Here is a 19408-nt window from a genome sequence, read left to right as displayed (position 1 = left end):
TCCCTTTTCTCTGGGCTTTGGTAATCAACCCATTGGTTAGGACTGCAACAGTGAAACACGAACATAGTACAGTTGTGTACACTTACCATAAATGTAGATGTTCGAGTGTATTCACTGTTATAGTCCTGGTTTCCCTCCCTCCTTCCCCCTTTCCTGTTCCTTTCCTGTTCTCCTTTCCTAAGGTACAGGCTGAATCTGGTTTTATTTGCCAAAGTTTATTTTGGCTTAAGCCTTGTTTTCTGGGGACTCCTGACTGTTATGGCAAGAAAGACTAAAGAAGTGACGTCAGCTGCCCCCTTTTGTATCAGACGTCCTGACATCCTTTACAACCGATGACAGCCAATGTCATATTTACTTACCTTTGATATTCTGGCTAATTGATGGCTACTGGGAGCTGGATAACCCATTGGCTAGGACTGCAACAGTGAATACACTCAAACATCTACATTTATGGTAGGTGTACACAGCTGTACTTTATTAATTTAGCTGCACAGTAATATATCCTGTTTATTTTTGTTCTTTCTCTTGAATCTCTATGAACAGTCCTAATTGCTGTGTTAATTTGTTTTATCCAACATAACTTTTTTGGGTTTTAATGACTTTCTGTAGTCTATTTCTTTCATAGATCTTAATATGCATGTCCATTTCTTTTAAATCAAGCAACTCTTCTCTTAAATCATTTACTTCTAAACTGAGGGTACCTTCTTTGTTCTGCATTTCCTGTGGGCGTTCTGTAGAAAGTTTTCAGAGCATCTCCCTGTGCCACGTTCTTTTCAGTTTCATCCTGTGGCATCTGTTTTTCTTTCATATGTCTACCTAGTGGCCTATCAAGTCCAGTTTGCCACAGTTTCTTGTTCATTCTCTTGATGTGCAACTCCAGCTGAGCATTTGTACTGGTTTCCTGTAGAAGGCTTCAAAGTATCTTCATATGGCAAGTGATCAGATGTTTCCTGCACCACTGGATCTTCTTAATTTGGGGATGCATTGCTGTATCCTGCTGTGATGTTGTCTGTTAGATTTTCTACACTAAATCCTTCCCTTTGCAGATAATCCATAACCTCAGTTTCAATTTCTTTAACTTCTCCATTGCTAATCCTTTTTTCTACTTTTCCTCTTGTTTTCTTATTTTGTATTGTAAAACTTTGCATGTCCTTATGCCTTTGCCTGTATTTCTTTTTAAATATCTTTGGTGCTGCTCTTGTGTTGATTAGTTGTGCTTTCTCCTTTCCATAAATATTTCACCATATTAAATCTTTCTTTCCCATGTCCATACAGATGTCTCCTGCTCTTCCTGTTTCTCCTTATTTCGGGGACTCCTTGTTTCACTGTGCTGTGATATAACCTGTGTTTAGACTTTCTACACTAAATCCTTCACTTCAAAGTATAACTTCTACTTTAGTAATCTTCTGCTTTGCATTCCCTCTTTGTGATCTTATTTTTTATTGTGAATGTTTCCACATCTTGATGCCTTTGCTTGTATTTCTCTTCACATATCTCTGAGGCTGCCTTCTTTGTGTTGATTAATTTAGCTTTTACCTTTGCTTAAATATTGCACAATATCAGATCTATCTCTCTTCCATGTCCATATTTCTTTTTTATACCTTTCAAAAGTCTTTAGATTTTGTTCTTTATATTTTCATACTTCCTCGGTTGTTTCTTTTTCCAAACTACCCAAAGTTCGTTGGTCTAGATTTTTCATAAATCTTTTGCATTAATGAATGCAAATTTGCACTTGAGGACTTTCTTGTGCAAGAATTTTGCTTTCCTCTTCCAGGCTTAATCTGTTTTTAATGTCTTCTATCTGGAATTTTTGGTCTTCTTGCATAATAGTAACAATACATAATTTCTTATAGTCAGTGGTCCACTCTGTCATCTTTATAGCTGTTTTTTAGCCCATCAGTTTTTGTGATTTTTGTGGACTGCTACTTCCTTCTACAACAGGGGGGCCATCCTCCTCCTGGGCCTGGCCTAGCCCTATTGTAGGAATGTTTCTGTGTCTTGAGGGTTTCTACAGTGTCATTTTTTTCAAGTCCTGGCACCAGTGTGCCTACCAGGATTGGACCCCCCCCCCCGGGTCTTGTGCACCCAGCTATCTTTTTATTTTTAATTTACTTCTCTCCATGATGTATGCTATATAAAATATTGTCTATATATTAGTATCATCTTACTGAGATTTTGAGAAAAACAATCTACCTCATGAAGGTCCTCGCCAAGACATAAGGATGAATTAAATTCCAGCAATACTACTCTCCTTTGCTTGTTGTCCATTCTGACTCCCTCCCGTCAGATCTGCAAGACTTCCTCCACCTCCTATGTAGTCATATCTTTCTCCCGTATGTCCTACAGATTTGGAGCCCTTGGATCTGAGAGCCCCAGGAGAGTCTGTGTTGGATCTGAAGACTGCCATGTCTTTAACTCTGACAGTTTCCCTGAAATGGTTCAGCTTCTGTCCCTTCAATTGGGATGAGTCCTGGACCCAAAGCATCTGTGTCAGATCTGGGGGAGCAGGGTAGACTCCGAAGTTATTGGAGCCATCGTTGCCCCTTGGGCAGTAGATAGCTTGGGTCCGGATCCCTCCGTGAGACACTGATCAGGGCAGGGTCGGTGCTTGGCTGCTTCGGAAGCTATGGCTCCGATGTGGCTGGACATGGCTTCTCCCGGTCCATTTGGTGTTGAGGTGATAGAGAGGGCATTTTCTTGTCAAAGATCTGATCTCTCTTCTTTGGATCCTGTACCTATTTCTACAGCGGTCCAGTGTCTAATCCAATCAGTCCTATTCCACAGGCACTTTCAGTACCAGCTAGCATCCAGACAGTTTGCCTACAGGAAATTCCCCTCTCTTCGGATACCTCCCCAGAACGTCCTACTGAGGAGGTTCCCAGAAAAGGAATCTGCAAAAGGAGGCACATAGATTCCCCTATGGAATCTCTGCGAGGATACTGACTTCAAGTAAGGGGAAGGCTTCCCCCAGATCTCCACCGGATAACATCTCATTGGGAGACATGCTAGAGATTCTTAAGCAAAAGGGTGGATGGTCTTCAGATACTCCTCCTCAGCAGAGTTTGTCTTGCCAGTAGCTTTTGGTTCCAGCCCATCAGTCTTGGTTGATTCTCCCAGCAGATGAGGTTATTGACCTGGTCTTTCACTGGATATGAAAGGAACTAGACTCTTGAACCAATTCCCCAATGCCCAGATAAAATTTTGGCACTGCCGAAGGGCAGACCCAATTGGAGAAAGAGTCCCTGTTGATGCTAGGGTTGTGGTGGTAGCCACAAAAGAGGAACTAGCTGAATAGAGTTCCTATGTCCATCTCCTAATAGACTCGGGTGATGGACAGATTTGGAAAGAACATATTTGCTTCAGCAACCTTTAGTGCACTTTACAAGGCTGCAGAGAAATTTGACCAAGGAGCTCTCCAAATCCCTCTCATAGTCCATGTCTGTGGAAGACTATAAGAGATTATCTTCATAACTGGCCACTCTATTATCCATTTCCAATGCATCCATGAGGTTAATATCCTATGCTGCAGAGAGTACATCACAGGCTGCTGGTTCAGGCATTGTCATTAGGAGACCTGCCTGGATGCTGTTATATGATTTTTGAGGAGCCTTTCAAGTCAGTGCTCCTTTTGATGGGACATCCTTGTTTGGCCCCTCTGTGAAAGAAATATTTTTTTTCTGTGGTGAACAGGAAGGAAACACTCTGTCTGCCATGGGGATTCACTTTTCTGTCTCACAGCTATCCTTTTCCCAGAATAGAAGAGGAGGTAAGAAAATGTAGTTCAGTAAATCTCGGGGATCTTTCCAGGATTCACATGGAGAAAACTCTTCCATGGGTGGGGGGGAGGGTTCAAATTGAAGATGCCCTCCTTGTATTGGAGGAGGCCCACAAAAAACAGGGTTTCCAAGATTCCTTTCTGGATAGACCCTTTCAGCACTCCTGAAGGGTTGCTCAACTGTTCACCTCTGGAGGCAGTCAGGGGAGCACATGCCGTTGCACCCTGATGCCTGTGCTTCTATAACAAAAGATTCTTGGGTGCTAAAAATATCTAGAAGTTATTTCATACCATTTTTTCAGATTCTCCCAACCAAAAGAAGAAAGCTTCCTGACATCCCATCCAGTCAGAGAAAGAGAGAGAAGCTGTAGCTCAAGAGATTCAAAAGCTGCTGGACAAGAGTCATCCAGGAGGTTCCACCAGACCAAAGAGAATTTGGAACTTGCTCAGTGTTTTTTTTTTTTTTTTTTAGTGCCAAAGAAGGCAGGGCACCCAAGACCAATTTTTGAAGAAGTCAAAGTTCCAAATGCTCATGGTTCAGTCAATCCTGCCCTTTTTGTGCAAGGACAATAGGATGTGTTCAATCTATCTTTATACTATCATGTCAAGATGTAGAAATGCTCCCGAAGATGGATATCTCTGATTTCAGTTGGGGGGGAGGGCAGTCATTATCAGTTCAGAGCCTTGCCCTTTGGCCTCACTATAGCCCCCTGGGTGTTTCACCAAGTGTATGACCGTGGTAGCAGCTCACCTAAGACTGCTGGGATTGCAAGTGTTTCCATATTTAGATGACCATCTCCTCACTACCCCATCTAGGCAATGCTTAGAACAATCCAGGTACTGCAACTTTGTCAAAGACTAGGCATTTCAGTCAACATCTGCAAAGCAAAACTTCAACAAGTACAGAGCCTGGAGTTCATTGGTGCCCAGCTGAACACAGTAAGTCAGATTTGACACTCTTCTTGCACATCGTGTGGATACCGTCAAGTTCCAGGTACAGCAAATTCTTGTTTATCCTGTTCCACCAGCCAGACGTGTTCTCCCAAATCTAGTTTCCGTGGCAGCAGCCATAACCTTAGTTCCTATAGCACATTACTATATGCTTGTTCTCCAGCAGACTCTAGCTGTTCAGTGATCTATTCTGCAACATCCTCTATCCATCACAATCACAATCAAACTATCTCAAGTTTGCAAAAATCATCTTCATTGGTAGATTGTTGGACAAGATTTACTTGGGCCATCCTTTTCTGTCTCCTCCATTGGCCACGGTGATAATGGACACCGCCCAATTGGGGTGGGGACATTTCTTGGAATGGAAATGGAAGTCCAAGGCACATGGTACTCACAAGAGACCAATTCACAGAACAATGTCCTTGAGATGAGAGTGGTTCTGTTAGCGTTGCAGACCTTTCAAGATGTTCTCCCTCTAGGGACCATTGCAATACAAACCAAAAACATGTCTGTGGTCTGGTACATCAACAAACAAGGGGGAACCCGATCATACCCACTTTGTCAAGTGGCAGTGAGCGATCTGTTCAAACCGCTTTTTTATGGCAAGACATATTCCAGGGACATCCAATGTACTAGTAGACATACTCAGCAGGTCCATTTTATTACCTCACATATGGTCTCTCAGACAATCAGTGGTGAATATTTTCTGTCATTGGTGCCAACCTTGCTGCAATCTCTTTCCATCTCCCCACAACAAGTGCAGCAGGTATTTTACCTTCAGGGAAATCGCGGATATACTCTAGTCCATGTTTGGCCCTTCAGTCTCCTTTATGCCTATCCCCCGTTTCCTCTGATTCCAAAATTCTTTTTAGAAAGCATGCCAGTTGAAGAGCTCCATTATCCTCATTGCCCCCTTCTGGCCTTACCAAGTACGGTTCCCCTTCCTTTGGTCTCGTCTTCAATATCCACCATGGTTAATGGACCTCAGTCCAGGCATTCTCATGTACCCCTCTGGGATATAACATCCCAATATTCCAGGTGTCTAACTGTATGTTTTTTCCAGTTCCATTAATAGCTAGACAGCCCAGGCTTTCCTCCCTGGGTCAACTTATATTTTTATCTTCCCAAAAAGCTTCTTACAAGGAAGATCTACAAAAGTAAAAGGAAACTTTTTCTATTTCGGCTCTTAAGGAAACTGACCCTTTTACTGCTTTTATTTATTCTGTTATAGAATTCTTTACTGTCTATTTTTCAAGAAGTTGCTAGTGTTTCCACCATCAAAGTACAATTATAACAGCTTTATCAAATTTTCATTCAGGAGAAAACGCTTCCTCTTTAGTTTCTTCCAAATTATACAGGGCATTTCTAAAAGGCACCTTCTTACTCAGGCCTCCAGTAAAAGATCTGTCACCTCTTTGGAATTTGACATGTGCTTCCGGGTTTGACGCAACAACCTTTTGAACCTTCAGCCAAAACTGATTTAAAGTTTTTGTCTTGGAAAACAGCATTTCTAGTAGTAATTATAGTTGCAAGGAGAATTTCAGAACTCCAGGCTCTATCATTCAAATCCCCTTGCATTGTTTTTTCACAAAGACAGAGTTACTTTACAAACACACCCATCCTCCTTACGAAAAATAGCCGCTGAGTCGACTATCAGTAAATTAATTTGCCTGTTTTCTTCCCTATTTTTTTAAATCAGGGAAAGTACATGCTACATCATTTAGATGTACATAAACAGCTAACATTTTTATCTACACTGGAAAAAGTATTTCAGAAAATACTCTGTTTCTTTCTCACTGAACAGACTGGGATCACTGGTCTCTAAAGTTACCCTGGCAAAATTTATTGCTGATTTGCATTTCTTTTGTATATACTCAGCAAGGCTCTCCCTGTCAAAGCCTCCTAAGGGCTCATTCAACTAGATTCATGGTCACTTCTTCTATCTTCTGGTCTAGAACTTCCATTGATGACATTTGCGCAGTAGCTACCTGGTCTAATGCTCATACATTTATTGCTCATTATAAACTAGATTTGACTTCTAAAAGCAGAGCTGCTTTTGGTTCATCAGATGTTAATCATGTTTCACTGTTGCAATCCTTACAAAATGGGTTATCTGGCTCCTGGTAGCCCACAGTTGGCCAGAATACCAAAGTCCTTGGTATATGACATTGGCTGTCTTCGGTTTAGGCCTGACGTCAGGACATCAGGTACAAAGGAAGGCAGCCAATGCCATTTCCTCAGTCTTTCTTGCCGCGGAGCCCAAAGCAGAAGCTTTTTGCACGAGTGCCGGTTGGCCAAGTACCTTCCTTTTGTATTACTGCTGCTTAGTTGAAGACATCCTCAGATAAGTACCCCATTGGGGACCCTCTTTTCTTGCTTTAACGAATGTCGGAGAAAGTTAATGACTGTCTTGCCTGTGGAAAACAGATTCGGCGCCGTGATTTTCACTCCTACTGTATTACTTGTTTGGGCCTTGAGCACTATGTCCCTAATTGTGTTCTCTGCGCTTCTTTCAACCCGCATACCATACGCCGTAGAACTAGGATCTTGTCCAAGCATTTCAGAGTCTGGCCTAAGTTCATCGGTATGGCGTCTTCGAGTCTCCCTACTTCAGATGTTCCTAAGAAGTGCAAGGATAAGGACCGCGACAGGCTTCGGGTCAAATTAGCCAACGACATCCCTGTTAAGTTGGTTGTCGGCCCAGCAGTAGTCAGTGAGGTGCTTTCTTTGCCCCTGCAGTCCGCTGATGTTCAGCAGCAGGCATCTGTGGAGGCCTTTTCTGAGTCGTCCTTACCGCAGGCTTCCACTTCATCTTCTGTTCCTCCGCCAGTCGCCGCCTCTGATGGATCCAGAGCCGCTAAGCAGGCAGCAGCTTCTGAGGCCTCTTTTCTCCACCCAGCGACCAGATCCAGGCCGACTACCTTGGTTCAGACTACTGCGGTGGCTAGGCCTCCTGAGTCCCTCTGGCTTTCTAGCAGGCCTTCCAGCCAAAAATCTACTCCAAAGCAGGCACTGGCCTCCCGTCAAATGCCTCAGTCCCAGATGATTAAAATGGCTAGTGATCTCTTGACCCTTAGCAGGGGCTCTCAGCCTCCTCCTTCTGAGAGGGCTAGGGAATTGTCCCGTGAAGTTTTGTCTGCCTCAGACTCTGAGGTTTCCAGCAACTCTGCTGATGAAGAGGGAAACTCTCAACTTTTTTCTGGTTTTGAGAATTCTAATGCAGAAGACTCAATCCCTTCTGCCTCCCCTCCAGAATTTCTTTTGGAGATGCTCTGAATACTCTTAGGGAGCATTTCAAATGAGAAAGTCAGGACTACCCTCAGTCTAAGAAACAGATTAGGAAATTCTTGGATTTTCCACAGCATAAGCCTTTGCTATTCCTCCGGTTTTGGAAGTTGTTGATGTTTTCATGGAGAATTCTTTGACTCCTAATTTTGTTCCCCCTGCTCCCAGAAAGCCTGACAGGTATTATAAAGTTCCTGATTCTCATCAATTCTTTTTCAAGAATCCTACTGCTGATCCAGAGATTATTTCTCAAGGCCCTAAGGGTGTTAAAGCCATGGTTGCTAAAAATCCTGTTCCTTCTGACAGGGAATCTAGGGCCTTGGGTAGGTGGGGTAAAAAGGTTTATACTTCTTCCACCCTGGCTGTTAGGCCTGTTAATTGTCTTTTTCATATGCTTAAGTATCAGCAGCATACTTTGGAGGCTTTTAAGGCTAAAATTGCTGGTGTTCTTCCCCGATGAAGAGTAAGGACGCAAGATTTATTTAATTCTGCAACTGTCACTAAACATTCTCTACATTGTGGTTTCAACACTGGAGGCTTCTTGCAGGACAGCAGCCACTGGTTCTGTCATTAGAAGACATGCTTGGCTCAAGGAACAGCCCCTTTCTGAACCTGTCAAATCTAAATTACTGGATGTGCCTTTGCACAAGAACAGTCTTTTTGGTAGCAAAGCAGAAGAGGTGTTGAAAAAGTTGGAGGATAAGGCCAAATCTATGCAAACTGTTAAGGTCTTTCTGCAGGTTCAGCCTCCTCATTTTAGTAGACATTACCTTTCTAAGAATTGGACTTTTCCTGACTCTAGTAAACATGGTTGCACTAGGCCTAGGAGCTATAGGTCTTCTAGGGGACAGACTTCCACCCCTCAAAAGGCTAAGCACTGGCCGGCTTCCTCTTCAAAATCGGGGAGTTCTAAGCAAACTTCCCAAAGCAAGCATTCCCAATGACTCCGGCCTTCCCCTGCTTGCCTCTGCGGGCCCAGGGTTTCCTTTGGTGGGAAGGTTAGCCATTTTTGCAGATGTCTTGTTCACCATCACAGACAACAAATGGGTGCTCAAAATACTTGCACCTCCCCAGTCCACCAAGGATACCCAGATATCCCCCAAATCAAAGGGCAGAAGCAGAAAAACAAGTTTCTTCTTTGCTAAACCTGGGAGTAATAGAGCCAGTTTCTGCACTACAGATAGGCCCAGGGTTTCTACTCAAGACTTTTCCTGGTTCCCAAAAAAAGGGGGCACCCGGTGCCCTATTCTGGATTTGTCCATTCTAAACACTTTTCTGGTGATTCCCAAATTCAAGATGCTCACTCTTCAGCAGTTGCTGCCAATGCTGGCCAAGGATTCCTGGCTGGTGACTTTGGATCTCAAAGAAACTTATCTGAACATTCCAATAAGGGAAAGCTGCAGGCAGTTCCTTTACTTCAGGGCGGAGAACAGGCACTTCCAATTCTCTGCACTGCCCTTTGGCTTATCTACTGCTCCCAGAGTTTTTTTACAAAATGCCTGGCTCCAGTCATTGATTTTTGCAGGCAAAGACTCATTCAAATTTACCCTTACTTGGATGATTGTCTTATTCAGGCAAACTCTCCAGAGCAACTTCTAAAGGATTTGGACTTTGTAAAGAACCTTCGTACCTCTTTGGGCTACACCATCAATGAAAAGAAGTCAAAATTGGTACCCAGCAGGGACATTGTATTCCTGGGAGCGAGCCTGAACACAGCCGCCCAGATGGTATTCCTCCTTCAAGAGAAACAAATGGATCTTTCAAATTACTTCAAAAATTTGGCAAACATGACCCAGCTCTCTGCAAGGCAATTCCTGCAAGTCCTGGGATTCATGGCTTCATGTATTCCGATGATTCCATATGCCAGACTGCATATGAGGAAAATACAGTGGTACCTCAAAAACCTTTGGTGTCAACACACTCAGGATTTAGACTTGATACTTCCTCTGATTCCCTGCCTGCAGATGGAGTTCCTTTGGTGGGTGATGGCCTGTGCACAGAACAAAGGCCTGCCTTTCTGTCCACCCCCCTGCCAGCCATACTCTCACCACAGATGCCTTGGACTACGCTTGGGGAGCACATCTAGAGGGCAGATGCATTCCAGGGACTTGGAACTCTCAACAGGTTCATTTGCACATAAATCTGAAGGAACTTTTGGCAGTCCAGCAGGTCTTAATGTCTTTCAAGCATCTTCTTTCTCCTGGTACTCTTCTAGTCAGGACAGACAACACCACAATCATGTGGTACATCAACAAGCAGGGAGGAACTCACTCTTAACCGCTGTGCAGACAAAGCATGATACTATGGTCCATAGCAGCTTCCATGGGCATTCATCTGATAGCTCAGTTTTTTCCAGGAAAGCTCAACACCTTAGCAGACCAGTTGAGCAGGCAGGCCCTGGAATCTCACGAGTGGCAACTAAACAAGACCATCTTCTATTACATCATTCAGTGTTGGGACACTCCCCAGGTGGATCTCTTCTCGTCTCCAACCAATCACCTTCTTCCAACCTTTTGTACCAGGATCATCACAACAAAGCTTGGAAAGTGGATGCTCTGTCCTTCCCCCGGACACGGCTCTCTATCTATGCATTCCCTCCTCTGCCTCTTCTTCCCAGAGTGCTGTTAAAGATAAGGGATGAAAAACCAAGGACCATCATCATAGCTCCAGACTGGCCCAGACAACATTGGTATCCACTGCTTCGCAGTCTCTCCCAGTCTCAGCCTTGGCATCTTCCCCTGATACCAGATCTCTTGGTTCAGGAGGGGGTGGTGATTCTGCATCCTCATCTTCAGACTCTGCATTTGGCAGCTTGGCTCATAATTTAAACCTTTTCCCAACAGAGGTGGTTGAGGTCCTTCGTGAGGCCAGGAGGCCTAGCACTAGGAAATCTTACGCAGATAAGGGGAAAAAGATTCTCCATTTGGATGCAGACTAGAGGAGAAAACCCTTCTCAACCTACTCTTCCTCTTATTCTTGACTATCTGGCAGGCTTGCTTAATGGTGGACTTTCCTTTTCTTCTATCAAGATTCATGCTTCAGCTATTTCTGCTCATTGTTCCTTTGAGCATCCAGTTTTCTCTCATCCCTTAATGAAACAGTTCCTCAGGGGAGCTAGCAATTTAAAGCCTCCCAGAAGGGCACCTACTCTTGCTTGGGATTTCAGTTTTGTACTTGAGAAACTTACTCTGCCTCCTTTTGAACCAGCGGCCTCAGCAGACCTGAAGTTTCTGTCCTGGAAAACTGCCTTTCTCTTGGCTATTACTTCAGCTAGAAGAGTTTCTGAGCTGCAGGCCTTAATGGCAGTAGAGCCTTTTATCATCTTCCATGTGGATTGGGTTTCTCTTCGAACTAATCCCCTTTTATGCCTAAGGTGGTTTCTAGCCTGACTCTTAACCAGTCTATCCACCTGCCTACCTTCTTTCCTAATCCTCAGAATAAAGGGGAAAGGTTACTGTATTCCCTGGATGTGCATAGACAGCTTGGACTTTACCTGGACAGGACTAAACCTTTTCGAAAGCCGGATCAGTTGTTGGTCAGTTTTGCTCCTGGAGCTCAGGGCAAGGCTATTTCTAAACAGACCATTTCTAAGTGGATTGCTCATTGTATTCACTTTTGTTACTTACAGCATGGCAAGGTTCCTCCTCAGAGTATTAGGACCCATTCTACTAGGGCAGCCTCTACCTCAGCAGCTTTTTTAAGAGGTGTACCTACTAGGGACATTCTGATAGGCCACGGTGGTGCAATGGTTAGATAGGCCACGGTGGTGCAGCAGTTAGCGTTGTCGACTCACAGCAAGAGGTTCTCCTGTTCGATTCTCGCCTGGAGCGCCTTCTGTGTGGAGTCTGCATGTCTTCCCCACGGTCGAGTGACATTAAAGACATGCAGGTAGGTGCGAGCATGAATGGGCGTGCCTTCTTTGAAAGCTGGGCGTCGGGCTGGGAACTCGGCACCGTAAAATCCACTGCCAGTCATGAGCAGACAGGAGTTCCACTGTGGCAACCCCTAACCGGGAAAAGCCAAAAGTCTTTAACCTACTAGGGACATCCTGGAAGCAGCTACCTGGACTTCTGTCCACACTTTCACTAAACATTACAGTTTACCTTTGTTTTCTAAGTCCAGGGCTGGTTTTGCCACTGCAGTGTTGCAAGGCATCCTTACCAACCCTTAAACAGTGGGTGTTCCTCCTCCCTTTTGTTTTTTTTTTCCTGAGCTTTGGGAATCAACCCATTTTGTAAGGACTTCAACAGTGAAACACGGTGAACATAGTACAGTTGTGTACACTTACCGTAAATGTAGACGTTTGAGTGTATTCACTTTTGCAGTCCTAGTTCCCTCCCCCCTTCCATCCCCCTTTTTTTTCCTAGAGCACAGACTGGATTTTTTCTTTTCCTGGTCTAACCTTTTTTTGAGGGACTCCTGACAGTTAAGGCAAGGAAAACTAAGGAAATGGCATCGGCTGCCTTCCTTTGTACTGGACGTCCTGATGTCAGGCCTAAACCGAAGGCAGCCGATGTCCTATACCAAGGACTTTGGTATTCTGGTCGACTGTGGGCTACCGGGAGCCGGATAACCCATTTTGTAAGGACTGCAACAGTGAATACACTCTAACATCTACATTTATGGTACGTGTACACAACTGTACTTTCTCCTGAATACCCTTCCATAAGGGACACCCAAGGTTCATGTAGCTGAGGACTCTGTCCCATACATTGAGGAAGAATGTAAAGGACAACATCAAACATTAAAGTTAGGTACTCCTCATAACTATGCATCTGTGTTGTCCATTTTCATTCTTCTCAACTCTTCACCCTCCTACCCCCTTCTGTTATCTTTCGGCATGATCTTATGGGTATTTTGTAATCTTTAGTTCCAGGTTTCAGCCCTAACTTAGGTTTCCTTTTTCCTACTCTATCTTTGGATCTGCAAGGCAGCAAACTTGATCTGAGTTGTTATAGGCTAGCTGGGGCATTATGGGTAGAGGGAAGAGCACGAGAGTTGTATCTGTAAATCTGTGATATGTGGCATAGTCAGTTCTGTAACCCATACGTTGAGGAAGAATGAAAATGGGCAAAAGAGATGCGTAGTTATGTTGAGTACATAACTTTAATTTTTACTGGCCCTTGTAGTTTTCAGGCCTTCTAATATTAATTGGTCACTTTGCTTGTGGTAGTGTATATGTTTGGCATACTCAAGTAACCAGGTCAGAGGAGTATTTTATTATTTAATGTTTATGTGGGTTTACCTTTTCAGCAAAAACTTGTCAAGCAGTCAAAGGCTGTATGTATAGACAAATTTGACTAGCTGGAAAACAACACAGATAAGAGGTCAAGTAGTAAGTAGCTTGTCTGGGAGGTAGGTGGAAATCCTCTCCACATGGAGAGAACATTCACACTACATACATGCGCACACACACTTACTCAAGGACAGGATTGAATCCTGAAGCTGAATGTGGCCCTGTGCTCGAGGGATGCATCATAAACTTTCTTATGGGATTGCTGTCCTATTAACTGAAAGGTCTATAGGGACATGTACTAGTTTCTCTACGTATGTTAGCAGCTGTTAAATAAGCTGCAGTATTACTTTGCTGCATTATGGAAGGTGTAGTAATGATTTCTTCTTTATTTTAGATGGTACAGAGCCATCTCACATGAGGTGTGAGGGTGATGAAAACTACTTTCGGGGCTATGAATGGTGGCTGATGAAAGAAGCTAAAGCAAGGAATCCTGACATCACTTTAATAGGTAATGGAGAGGGCATATCCGAGCTGGTATTGGCGAGAGGTTCTAGGTAACTGATGAATACCTTTTACATGTTTAATGTGGCTGTGGAAGGTCTCTACTCTTAGCTTTTATTACATCCAGAACTTGAGACTAAATGTTTAGAAGTAAATATTATGGTCACCCACTGTTCATTCCATCTGTTCCATATTGTGCCTCTTGTCCTTTTTCCCTTTGTAAATTAAATTAAGTAATTCTGTCTGTTCAGTGACACATAATGCACAGATGTTAGACATGAGTTGTAATTTGATATGTGCTTGCTCAGGATGTGCTGAGGTATCTTTATAGGCACTTGAAGGCAGTATGTTCAGGGAGTTTATGTAACTGTACATGTATAAGGCAAGAAGAGGTGCAGAGGTATGTATAAAGATTCAAATGATTAATGTACAAATGGCTGTAGATCTGAAAGATTCTCTTTTTATGCCATAATAATGCAGGGACAAATGCTATTTGAATATGCGGATTAAGAATAAAGCATACCTTAAAACAAATATTTTATGTATACCCTTGAGTAATTTACTCACTGAAACTGGAAGTTGAATCTTGTTATTTTCATTAGCTATCACCAGCTCTTATTCCTTTTTAGTAGGTCTGCTGGGCCCATCCTTAATCTCCCCCAGGTTCCACCTGACCCACATCCAGGGCCAGTGAAGAGATTGAGGATGTGTGCCCAGAATCACACTGCTGCAGGGGATGTTACGCAACTCCTGCCACCTCATGCCAACATTGTCTACTCTGCAGCTGCTATTCCTATGATGCATGCTTGCTTCTGTGCATGTGCAACCACCCAACTAAGTGGCTTACTTATGCAGCACAGACCTCACCAAGCTTGTATGCTGCTGATGGCAGCAAGTCAAGGCTGCCCCCCCCCGAGTGTTGGCTGATCATGGGTCATGTAGGGATTCAGTAAGGGATTTTTATCCCTTTGTGGAGTGGGGCTGTTCTTGTGTGGCATGTTTTTGTCTGGTTGTAATGCTGCTTGGAGTAATTTCAACAATCCAGAAAGTAGCCCCCCCCCCCCCCGAAATATTAGAAATGTGGATTTCCAAAGTAAAAAAAAAATGCAAAATATATTCTGGTACTGATGTTTCTGTTGCAGGGTTGCTGTACATTTATACTGTCATTGTGTTATGTAGCCATAGTAGTACTACATAAGCTTCTGAAGCAAGATTGCTGAATCTTTGTACTGGTATTAATCGCTGTTTTGTTTTTTGCAGGTTTGCCATGGGCATTTCCTGGATGGATTGGAAAAGGTGAAAACTGGCCTTACCATTATCCTGATGTCACTGCAAGTTATATTGTTTCCTGGATCGTCGGTGCAAAGCAATATCACAGTTTGGACATTGATTACGTGGGGGTTGGTACAGTTTTACACTTGCAGCTTATATGATGAGCCTGTTTAGATTTATTGTACAGAATCCTCCTAACTTGGTTCCATAGGTAGGTTTATTTTGCAAAGAGATGGCTTATGCACTTGGGGTGTATGCTACGATAATGCATCTAATATGCAAGTATCTTCTTCCCCCATATCCCTATTCTTTTTTTTTTTTTTGCTGTAGGTGTGGTTAGGATTTTAATCCTTGCTTTCACTTGTATGTCGGTTCATCTGCCATTTTGAAGATGTTCTTCGTGTTTCACTGTTGTAGTCATCACACTTGGGTTATCCTGCTAGGGGTAGCCCTCAGTTGGCCCGAATACCAGAGGCTTAGTATTTCTGCGTCAGTTGCTGTCGCTCTAGGACTGACGTCAGGTCGTCAGAGGTATAAAATCAGGCAGCTGACGCCATTACATCAGTCAGTCTTGCCGAGGAGCCCAAAGCAGAAGCAAGATCGCACAAGGCTGGTCGGTCGTTACAGTTTCCGAATTGAAGTTTCGAAGTACCCTGTTGGGTATCCTTCTTTCGTGCTGCAACTGATGTCAGAAGAAGTTAACAATTGTCTCGCCTGTGGACCGCAAAATACCACACCAAGACTTCCATTCTTACTGCGTCACCTGTTTAGGCCCAGACCATGACGTCCATCGCAGTCACTTTTGTGCTTTGTTCAACGCCAGAACTATATGTTGTCGGGCCCTTATTGTAGCTAGATATTTTTGCTCTCAGTTCTCGAATTCCAGTATGGCTTTGGTAAGCCATCCGACTACCGATCTTCCGAAAAAACATAAGGATAAAGACAGACCTCACAGGTCCAAAACCAACGACAATGCTTCCGTTAAGCTAGTCTTCACTTCCTCAGTGAGGCACTTTTGCAGCCCCTGATGCCCGCTTCTGTGGATTTGCAGGCTGCTACTGAGACCCTTTCGGAGTCTGGTATGCCTCGAGACTCTTCAACTAAGGATCCTGCGGATGCCTCTACCTTGGATGGACCCAAGCTGCTGAGCAGGCACCGGCTTCCAAGGAAGTAATTCGCACTACCGATACTCGACACAAACCAATGACTTTTTTTACGTCTTCAGTTCTTTCTAAATCTACGGAATTTTTCTAAGGCCCAGGGTACAAACTACGACCAAAAAACTGGTGACCCAAGCTCATGCACCTGCTTCCTTGCCTCAATCTCAAATGCTTAAAATGGCGGAAGACCTTATTATGTTTATTGGGGGAAGTCAGGCTACCCCTTCCAAAAGAAAGGGACTTGTCCCCAGTAGTTTTATTTGAACAGGAATCCGATGACTCTGATGCTTCTGAATATGAAGACTTGAAACCCCTCTCTGCTTATGAGGATTCTGATGCAGAAGAATCCATTTCTTCTGCCTCTCCACCAGAAGATTTTTCATTTGGTGAAACCCTTCATATTTTTAAGGGAGCATTTCCAATGGGAATGTCAGGACTATCCGCAGTCAAAAAAGAGACTTAGGGAATTCTTAGATTTACCACAGCACAGACCTTTAGCCATTCCTCCTGTTCTGGATGATGTTTTCATGGAATCCAGTTTGACTCCTGACACCCTTCCTCCTGCTCCCAGGAAACCTGACCGGTACTGCAGTGTCCCTGATTCTCACAAATTCCTTTCTAAAAATCCTACTGCTGACCCAGAGGTCATCTCTCAAGGACCTAAGGGAATTAAAGCAACCTCAGCTAAGAATCCCACCTCCTTAGACAGGGATTCCCAAGATTTAGACAGATGGGGTAAAAAAGTGTACACCGCTGCTACTCTTGCTATTAGAACACTAAATTATCAGTTCCACATGCTGAAATATCAGCAGCATACCATGGAACTTCTCAAACAAAAAATATCTTCCTGCTTGTGAAGAAAATAAAGAATTACAAGAGCTTATCATTCTGCAAGCCAAGTTACTGAGCACACCTTGCAATGTGGGTTTGACACCCTAGAAGCATCTTGCAGGGCAGCAGTTACTGGTTCTGTCCTTGGAAGGCATGCTTGGCTTAAGTATCAGACTTTGCGAGACCATGTCAAATCAAAATTATTGAGCGCACCATTGAACAAAGACAATTTGTTTGGCACCAAGACAGAAGAGGTCTTAAAGATGGAAGAAAAAGCTAAATTTATGCAGACAGACTTTTTACAGGTCCAGCCTCCGAGGTTCACTAGGACTTTGCCCCACCAACCACTGGTTCTTTCCGGCCCCCTCCAGGCCAGCTCAGCCCAGACCCATGGGAAGCAAACCCCCCCCCAGACAGCAGCCCCAGGGAATGCAGAGATCTAAGCAATGGAGTTATTCCTCTTCAAAACCATGGAGTGCTAAGCCACCTCCCTTATGGTAAGAACTCAAAATGACTTTACACCTCCACCCCTTACCAATGCCCACCTGCTTATGCCCCTAGGAGGAAAGCTGTCCGTCCATGCAAACAACTGGGCTTCTATCACCAGCAACCGATGGGTCCTCAAAATAGTGTCCCAGGGATACAAATTTTATTTCCACACACTGCCAATCCCAAGAGGGTTCCCAGATGTTCCTCCAAACCAGTGGGCAGAGGCCAAAATGCAAGTCCTTTCTCTGCTATCCATGAGGGCAATACAGCATGTTCCTGCAGACCAGATAGGCCAAGGTTTTTATTCCAGACTCTTCATGGTACCCAGAAAAGAGGGCAGGCACCTGGCGCCCAATCCTCAATCTATTTTTTTCTAAACACCTTTCTGGTGATACCAAAATTCAAAATGCTCACCCTCCAGCAGCTTCTTCCTACACTTTCCAAGGATGCTTGGTTAGCCACCCTAGACCTAAAAGAGGCCTACCTATACATCCCAATCAGGAAATCTTGCAGGAAATATCTATGTTTCAGGGCAGGCTCTATGCACTTTCAGTTCTCTGCGCTTCCCTTTGGCTTATCCACTGCTCCCAGAGTTTTCACAAAATACCTGGCTCCTGCCATTGCTTTTTGCAAGCAAAGAAATATTCATATTTACTCTTACTTAGACGATTGCCTGATTCAGGCTTTCAGCACCTGACCTTTGAAAAGGACCTACTGACCTCCCTGGGGTACACTATCAATGAAAAGAAATCCAAACTAGTCCCCAGTCAGAAAATTTTATTCCTGGGAGCAAGCCAGGACACAGCATCCCAGATGGCATTCCTTACTCCAGAAAAACAAGCCTACCTGATAGGCTACTTCTCACAACTAGCCACCAGAACACCGTTATCCGCAAGGAAAATCCTGCAAGCTCTAGGGTTCATGGCCTCCTGCATTCTACTCATTCCATATGCCAGACTGCATATGAGGAAACTACAATGGTACCTAAAAAGCCTTTGGTGTCAACACTCTCAAGACCTGGAAACTATCATACCAATGATACCTTGTCTAAGGAAAGATTTTCTTTGGTGGGCAGCAGCATGCAACCACAACAAGGGACTTCCCTTCTCACAACCCCACGCCACCCAGACCATCACCACAGATGCATCAGACTGTGCCTGGGGTGCACACCTGGATGGCAGGTGCATTCAGGGCCATTGGAGCCCAAATCAAATACATCTTCACATCAGCCAAAAAGAGATGCTAGCTGTTCAGCATGCCCTGACAGTTTTCAGACCCTTACTCTCCCCGGGGCCTCTGCTGATCAAAACAGACAACCACAGTGATGTGGTATATCAACAAGCGGGGAGGAACTCAGTCTTATCCTCTCTGCAGGCTCACCATGACCCTTTGGCACACAGACACAGCCATACAACTACGCCTAGCACAATTCCTGCCAGGATCCCTAAACTTTCCGTCAGACAACTTAAGCAGAAACCTTCTAGACCCACACGAGTGGCAGCTAGACCACAGAACCTTCACCCTTGTAACCCAGAAATAGGGCACCCTCGAAGGTGGATCTCTTTGCCTCCCACTCCAATCATCAGCTCAGCAAATTCTGCACCAGGGAACCTCACAGCAAGGCCTGGAAAGTGGATGCTCTATCCTTCCAGTGGGTAAACCTCTCAGTCTATGCATTTCTCCCTCTACCACTCATTTCAAGGGTACTGCTCAAAATAAGGGAGGAAAAACCAAGGGCAATCCTGATTGCCCCAGACTGGCCATGCCAGCACTGGTACCCACTGCTGCACAGCCTATCACCCCTGCTACCATGGCACCTACCTCAAATCCCTACACTCCTGACCCAGAAGAATGGAGAATTCATGCATCCCCAATTGCAGACACTCAACCTGGCAGCCTGGCCTATTC

General features: G+C 44.3%; 1 protein-coding gene across 1 annotated transcript in view; it reads left to right on the top strand.

Annotated features, from left to right (window-relative positions):
• Positions 1 to 19408, top strand: part of LOC122804309 (galactocerebrosidase-like) — a 503531-nt gene that overhangs the window by 80960 nt on the left and 403163 nt on the right. The window contains exons 4-5 of the mRNA XM_044074100.1: positions 13642 to 13755; positions 15009 to 15148. Of these exons, the coding sequence (XP_043930035.1) occupies positions 13642 to 13755; positions 15009 to 15148 (254 nt within the window). The remainder of the gene's footprint in view (positions 1 to 13641; positions 13756 to 15008; positions 15149 to 19408) is intronic.

Source organism: Protopterus annectens, chromosome 6.part0 (assembly GCF_019279795.1).
Source record: "Protopterus annectens isolate FY-2018-M chromosome 6.part0, PAN1.0, whole genome shotgun sequence".
Classification (NCBI taxonomy): domain Eukaryota; kingdom Metazoa; phylum Chordata; order Ceratodontiformes; family Protopteridae; genus Protopterus; species Protopterus annectens.
Note: the sequence above shows the minus strand (reverse complement) of the source record. Positions and strands in the feature narration are given on the sequence as shown.